Source organism: Petaurus breviceps, unplaced genomic scaffold, assembly GCF_028583685.1.
Source record: "Petaurus breviceps papuanus isolate PSGF00001 unplaced genomic scaffold, PetGlider_PUasm1.0 90035, whole genome shotgun sequence".
Taxonomy (NCBI): domain Eukaryota; kingdom Metazoa; phylum Chordata; class Mammalia; order Diprotodontia; family Petauridae; genus Petaurus; species Petaurus breviceps.
Genome location: NW_027187165.1, coordinates 514,915 through 522,779, shown reverse-complemented (window position 1 = coordinate 522,779; position 7,865 = coordinate 514,915). Strand labels below are relative to the sequence as shown.

The following is a 7,865-nucleotide window of genomic DNA, read 5'->3' as shown; positions in this document are numbered from 1 at the left end:
GAAAGCCATCAGAGTAGTTATGACATTGGCACAGGTAGATAAAGTAGGAAGCACCCACATTTTCAAGCCTTTAAAACAGAACAGGCTACCTCAGGCAAAGGTCCTCCTCTCCCCACTCACAGCAACCACCCAGCGTCCGGGAAGCGCGCTCCCAGAAGCTCCGGCCCCTGGCAGTCCTCAGCAGGAGTCCTTAGCAGAAATTCTGGCTAACTCAAAAAGGGCTTTGCGCTGCTGCTGCCTCTGCTGCTGCTGCCGCCGCCGTCGCCACCACCACCAGCCACCGCAGGAACTCTAGTTTGGCTTCCACTTCCTCTTGCTCCACCCCTTCCTGCTATGTCAGCAAGTCCAATGGGGCATGGAAGATCTTTAAATCCCATAACCCTTACAGATGCACTTCACCAAATTATATCCACCTTCAAATATTGGTTTTCCTCCTTCTGTAGCATATTAAAACAGACGTTTTATACTATTGTGTTATATTTTTCATTCCTTCTTCCTCAAACACTTTTTCCTCTTCTCCCCACATCTTCAGCCTGCAAATCCTTTTTTCCTTGGTCTTTTTGTTCTCTTTCTATATTTCAGTTTTCTCCAGGTTGCTGTTCCCCATTGTTATTATTAGGAAAGAATGAACTGTGACATATTTTATTTTCCATTTCACACTTATTATTTAATTGTGCCTTCTAAATTAATGTAGCAAATGTGTTCCAAGCTACCCAAACTTGGATTCTGCTGGATTCTTGTCCTCGGGTCTCATTTCCTTTATCAATGAAAAAAATACTGTAAAGTTTTCATCCTTATGTCAATGAATACAATTTTGGCTCTCCTAAATGGTAATTTAAGATCTGGCTCACTTTTATATATTTTTCACTTTTCTAATGAGAAATTTTTAGTGTCCTGAAAACATCTTACAACTTTCCTCTGGTCATCTTGATTTTACAATAACTCTCTTTTCTTGATACTCAGAGTATTAACTTGAATTAATGTATAAACATGTTGGGTATCCTTGAAAGTATTCCTTCAAAAATGATACTTGATGTTGAACATCAGCTACAATAATTGTATTTAGAAAAATAAACAGCACTAAGAGGTTGGTATAAAATATGTTAAGAATATACTTTTATGCAGAATACATCTTTATGAAGAAAACTAATAATTAATAATTGTTCTGAAGAAGAAATGTATCTAGCTTTAGTGAAATCTAATTGTGAAGGAAGGATGGTACTGTGATCTCTCAATTGCCAATAACATTATGAATTACTATCAACAGCTAATCTTTACTTGTTCAAAGGATACTTTATAAGAGGTCATAGGAAGTCTGGTTTGTTGTGCCTTTCTCCTGAAATTCCTTACTTTGTAGGCCCTTGAAGAGGCCATAGACCACAAAGAAAAACTCATTTCACATGAATATTTCTTTATTTTCTCTCTTTTGAGTTATTCCAGTAATCTCATTGTTTAGAGTATATACCAATCCAGGGGTGTCACCATCTTGGTCAAATGGTTTCCTTTTGTAATATCTATGTTCCTGGCCTTTATGAAGCTCTATCATGAGACCATCTGAATGTAGTCACAGAACTTCATACCTAGAAAGATTATAGATCTAGATCTAGGTCATAGACCTAGAGCTTAAAGAAATCAAAGGAGTCATTTGGTTCAACCCTCTCATTTTATGGATATGGAAACTGAGGCCTAGGAGATTAAATGTCTTGCCCAAAGTTACACAAGTACAGATAGAAGCAGAATTTCAGGGAAATGTTGACTGTAATCCAACAGAATATCCCTTCCTAATCCAATTTAGACAGACTTTAAATTATTCCCTACTGCTCAGAGTCAGACCAATGAATCACCTTCCAAGAGATGCCCTTTGTTATATGAAAAGACAAAATTCCCCTGGATCCAGATCCCAGGTGATGTATTTCCAGGTAAAATACATGAACACAAACCTTAAGGCAGTAGGAAGTGATATCCCTTCATTGTTTTGGAGGATTCCACAATTCTTTCTATCAGTTCTGTTGTGTAGAGCCTGTGATAAACAGCAATATCATCTCAGGACTGTCCAAAAGCATGTGGTTTTCTTCAAGTACTTAAAGGGGAGAGAAATTTTGTGACTGAATATAGAGGCCTGGATGTGTTCTTTCCCACTTCACCTTGCCATTTATTCTCACATTCCCTCAAAGTCTTTGAAAGTTATCTCAAGTGGGTGTCCTGGATGAGTTTGTGGCATTTTCTCAACCTCAATCATGTTCCATAATGACCTAGTGGCTGCATTTGGAATCTAAAAAGCCTGCATTCTTTTCACTTTTTCCAACTTGAAAATATATTTAGATCTATGAGGTATCAAAATTACCCTAAAGGAGGACATGATGTCATTCCTGGGTGTATACAACATTGATACAGCTCGCCCTGTAAAGATCAAGTTATATCCCTTGGAAATACAAAGTACATGTTTTGAAATCGGGTACAAATAAAGTTCGCAATGATGTTATTAACTATGCCGAGTAAAGACAGATCCGCGAGGTGGCGCTGCAGACTAAGAAGAAGCAAAAAACTACACCAACCCACTAAGACTGAAACAGTGGTAAATCAGAGACGGCCAGGAAGGACAGGGGAGGAAGCTTTGTTTGCTGGTAATAGAGAACTGGACCGCATCCGCATTTTTCTGAGGTTTCTCTGATTACCGTTACGGTGGAACCAGGCTACTCTGACAGGAGGAACAAAAGAGAGAGAAGGGACGATGATGCTGCAACAAAGACAAGTTCTCTTTCTCCTTGTTCTACTGGGTGTGTCTGGGGCGGCCTCAGAGCCGGAGCAGTTTTCCGTGGTGGAGGAAATGGAGAGAGGCTCCTTTGTGGGCAATGTGGCAAAGGCCCTGGGTCTGGAGGTGGGAGTATTGTCCAGTCGGGGGACCAGAGTGGTTTTCAAAGGGAGCAAAGAATATTTACAACTGCACCCTAAAACCGGGGATCTGCTCGTGAGAGAGAGACTGGATCGGGAGGAGCTGTGCGGACCCGCCGAGCCCTGTGTACTGCCTTTCCAGATCTTATTGGAAAGCCCTTTTCAGATTGTTCGGGCTGAGCTGATAGTGGAAGATATTAATGATCATTCACCAGTGTTCCTAAACAATGAGATGGTGTTGAAAATCCCCGAGAGCACCTCTCCAGGAACTGCATTTATACTAGAGAACGCTCAGGATTTAGATGTAGGAAACAACAGTCTCCAGAACTACACGATCAGTCCCAACTCCCATTTCCACATTCAAATTCGAGGGGATGCAGAGGGCAGGAAATACCCAGAGCTTGTATTGGAGAAAGCCCTGGATCGGGAGGAGCAGCCTGAGGTCATTTTAACTCTCACTGCCCTGGATGGGGAATCTCCACCCAGGTCTGGAACATCCCAAGTCCGAGTCCTTGTAGTAGACATCAATGACAATGCACCTGTATTTGCTCAGCTGCGTTATGAGGTTCAGATCCCCGAGAATAGCTCCATTGGATCCCGAATTGTCACAGTCTCAGCGACAGATTTAGACACAGGAAATAACGCAGATATATCCTATACATTTTTGCATGCTTCTGAAAACATTCGTAAAACGTTTCAACTATCAGAGAAATCTGGGGAACTTTATTTAAAGGAAAAATTAGATTTTGAGTTAATTCAGTCTTACACCATCAACATTCAGGCCACAGATGGTGGAAGCCTTTCTGGGAAATGTACTATTATTGTTCAGGTGACGGATCTAAACGACAATCCCCCTGAACTGACCATATCTTCACTTACGAGTCCCATCCCAGAGAACTCTCCTGAAACTGTGGTAGCTGTCTTCAGAGTTTCAGATCTGGACTCTGGGGAAAATGGAAGGATCGTTTGCTCCATTCAAGATGATCTTCCATTTGTCCTGAAACCTTCCGTTGAGAACTACTATACATTGGTAACAGAGGGAGGACTGGACAGAGAGAGAAGGGCCAAGTACAACATCACTATTACAGTGATGGATTTGGGATCCCCAAGGCTCAAATCTGAGCACAGCATCACGGTAGTCATCTCCGATGTCAATGATAACCCTCCCATGTTTACTCAGAGAGCCTACAAACTGTACCTCCGGGAGAACAACAGTCCTGCCCTCCACATTGGCAGTGTGAGTGCCAGTGACAAGGACTCAGGAATCAATGCCAAAATCATCTACTCTCTGCTGCCTCCAGAGACTGGAGACCTGCCCCTCTTCTCCTACATCTCTATCAACTCAGACAATGGTCATCTCTATGCTCTGAGATCCCTGGATTATGAAGTCATCCAAGCTTTCCAGTTCACTGTGAGGGCAGCTGATGGTGGTTCCCCATCTCTGAGCAGCCAGGCTCTGGTTCAGGTTCTGGTAGAAGATGAGAATGACAACTCTCCCTTTGTACTGTACCCCCTGCAGAATGGCACAGCTCCCTGCAATGACCTGGTGCCCCGAGCTGCAGAGCCAGGTTACCTGGTGACCAAGGTGGTGGCTGTGGATAGGGACTGGGGACAGAATTCCTGGCTTTCCTACCAACTGATCAAGGCCACAGACCCAGGTCTCTTCACTTTGTGGGCCCACAATGGGGAAATTCACACAGCAAGACCCATTAGTGACAGAGACACCATCAAGCAAAAGCTCCTGGTACTAGTGAAGGACAATGGGCAACCACCTCTGTCCACAATGGCCACACTCAATGTGCTCCTGGTGGATGGCTTCTCTGAGCCCTACATTCAACTCCCAGATGCAGCCAAGGAGGAGGTCAAGACTGATTCCCTTACCACCTACCTAGTCATTTCCCTGGCCTCTGTCTCCTTTCTCTTTCTGGTCTGTGCTATTATGTTCATCGCTTTTTGCCTGTCTAAGAGAAAGAGGGGTGCTAGTGATAGTACTCGATTTGATTCAAATGGTCCTTTCCCAGGCTACTTGGTGGATGTCAGTGGGACAGGGACCTTGTCCCAGAACTACCATTATGAGGTGTGTCTGACCAGTGGCTCAGGCACCAATGAGTTCAAGTACCTGAAACCCCTTAATCCCAACCTTCCTCCTACTCAGGCAAGTGGGAAAGACTCTATTGAGAACCCAAACTTAAGGAATAGCTTTTGCTTCAGTTAGGTTCCATGTATATTTTGATGCATTTGGATATGCATTTTCCCCCTCTTGCATCCCCCCTCCTTTACCCCCTACTATTAGTTGCCTGTCTTTCAATAACACAAAAGAGTAGATTTTTATGCTATTGCATTGTGTCATAGCTTTTTATCCTCTCATTTCCCCTCTACACATTTTCCTCTTCTCCCCTATAACTTTTCTCTGTAAAATTTTCATCCTATCCTTCCTTGTTTTTTTTTTCTTGTTATGTCTTTGAGTTTTCTTCAGGTTGCTGCATCCCCTATTACTTTTTCAAAATGAGTGAACCATCATATGCTCACTTTCTCATTTAAAACTTAGATTTTTAAAACATTTCTTACTCAACAAATTCAGTAAATATGTTTTAAGTCTTGATTTTGATTATGTATTCTCCCTCAGAGTTACCCTATTCTGTATCACCTGCAAAGGAATATTTTTCAAGACTTCATTCATATTAGATCAATAAAAGCAGCTGTGGTTCTCCTGAAGTGCAATTTTGGCATTTATTTTTAACCTTCTGGGTGATTTTTCTCTTTTTCTCTTTGGTGAAAGCTCTTCAAGGAACAGCAATAATCTTGTCACCTATTAGCTGTGGCCATAAGACTTTTAATAATGGCTCATGTACTTTTAAAAAGCTTAATGCATTCCCTTTGATATTGTTTTTTTAAAGCAATCAGGGTTAAGTAACTTGCTCAAGGTTACATGGCCAGTTATTTCTGGGTGTGGTGCTAAGTATCTGAGCCCAGATTTGATCCCCAGGTCATCCCAACACTGGAGCCGGTGCTCTTATCGCTGAGCCACCTGGCCGCCCCTATGATATTGTTTTTAAATGATGGATGGATTTCCCTGAAAATACTCTTTCATTTATGGTTTCTGATTTCAATCTGAAAAGGATTATATGTGGATGAAAAGTATAAGAAAAAACAAAGAACGCTATGACATTGATGAAAAACTTTTAGGAATATATCTTTATGAAAGTAAGAGAATTATATGATAAGGTCTTGTGATAAAAGAATGTATTTCAGTTTGAGAAAATTGTGAAGGATGTAGACTGGTTTGATGACTCATAAATGACCATTTCTAATCATTCCACATTCTTGAGTTGAATGAGAAGTGGTTTAGTTGGTGCTGTAAAGCAATTCTAGTGAATTACCTTGACTATGTTTATAACAATTTTCTCCTAAAATCTCATATATTGGATTTTACGCATTCTCCAAAAGCCCAAGGTCAGAAAAACAAATTTAAATGAATATGTCTTTGTTTTCTCTTCTAGTTTTTTTTAAAATCCCTACTTTGAAGAATATCTAGGTCCAGGGGGTCACACTCTTGGCCAAATGTGTGGTTTCAAATTTTCTGCTTTTAAAATATTTGTTGATGGTCTTTTAGGGATTCCAGCTTCAACTTTTCTCAGTTTTATCACAGAATGTCAGACCTGAAAGGGTCTTCACAAGTCATCCACCTCCTTTATTTCCCATTATATATTTAATGTTCAGCATTGAAGAAATACAATTTATAGTACACCTAGATATAATCCCTAGGATTGGAAAGTAGAACTGTGTTTATTTGAGACCAAAAGTATTATTTTAATTACTTTAAAAATTGATTAAAGAGATCCATGTTGTATTATTTAGATTTCACAATACATCAAAATACTTTTTTTCTTATGTTATCTGATGCACAAGATATATGCAATGTCTTCAGTTTGAGGAACATCTGAGACTTAATACATAATTCCTAGGCAGTTGCCAGAGGCATAGGCACATAGATGTTAAGTGATTCAGCAGTGATTACATAACTAGTAAGTGACAGAGTGGCGATTTAAGACCACATATTCCTGACTCCAAATCCAGCCCTCTGTGCTTCTGCCCAATCCCAAAATGTTGTAACTTATTTTGTGACATTACTATAGAAATGACCCATAAACCAACATCATTAAAAAGCTACCATAGGGAAAGTGAAATTGGCGTTAAGTTTCCAATGACAGAACATTTTCTGCATGGAGAATCATTACAAACACCATTGAAATTTTCCTATTCTCTTTTTGTGTTTCTCTGGCTATTTCAGAAGTTGATTTGGTGAAATAAGGCCTCTGAAAGTCAAAATCATTATCCTCCTGGTGGCAAAGGAAAGGAATAAAGTTAAAAGATTCCTCGGAGCTATTTTATTTTTGTTTGTTTGGCTTTATATTATTTTTCATTCTGAATGGGACAAACAGCCAAAAACCCCCTAGTATTTCCATATAAAAAAGTAGAACAGAAAGAGATGATTGTATATTAAGCCACAAATACCCATCACTTACATTTTCTTTTTTTAAGTATGTATATATAATAAATTCAACTTGTTACTTTTAACCTGTATTGCTTTTTTGGTGCTTTCTTCTTCTCTTCTACTCTCTGTGCATTTTAAAGAATTCATTAATGATTTCTCTTTTTATTTTCTTCCTTTTTTCTTCCTCTTTCTTTTTCCTTTTTCTTCCTCCTTTCCTCCCTTTTTTCTTTTTTCTTTCTCTGTCTTTCCCTATCTTCCTCCCTTTCTTTCTTCCTTCTTTCCTTCCTCATTTAAAACTTAGATTTTAAAAATATTCCTTACTCAACAAATTCAGCAAATATGTTTTAATATACTCAGTCTTGATTTCAACTATGTATTCTCCCCCAGAGTTAACCTATCCTGTATCACCTGCAAAGGAATTTTCCTTTTTCCCTTTCCTTTCCTTTCCTTTCCTTTCCTTTCCTTTCCTTTCCTTTCC

The 7,865-nt window shown here is 39.9% G+C and overlaps 1 protein-coding gene across 1 annotated transcript; it reads left to right on the top strand.

The window, feature by feature from the left end:
• Nucleotides 1-2,473: 2,473 nt before the first annotated feature.
• Nucleotides 2,474-7,464, top strand: LOC138176629 (protocadherin beta-2-like). The gene has a single exon (XM_069107410.1). It carries the CDS (start codon nt 2,732-2,734, stop codon nt 5,105-5,107), a length of 2,376 nt encoding a protein of 791 aa, XP_068963511.1. The 5' UTR covers nt 2,474-2,731; the 3' UTR covers nt 5,108-7,464.
• The last annotated feature ends 401 nt before the right edge of the window (nt 7,465-7,865 follow it).

What these genes read in the sequence shown, in the direction of transcription:
- LOC138176629 (XM_069107410.1), top strand. Translation starts at nt 2,732, where the DNA reads ATGATGCTGCAACAAAGACAAGTTCTCTTTCTCCTTGTTCTACTGGGT.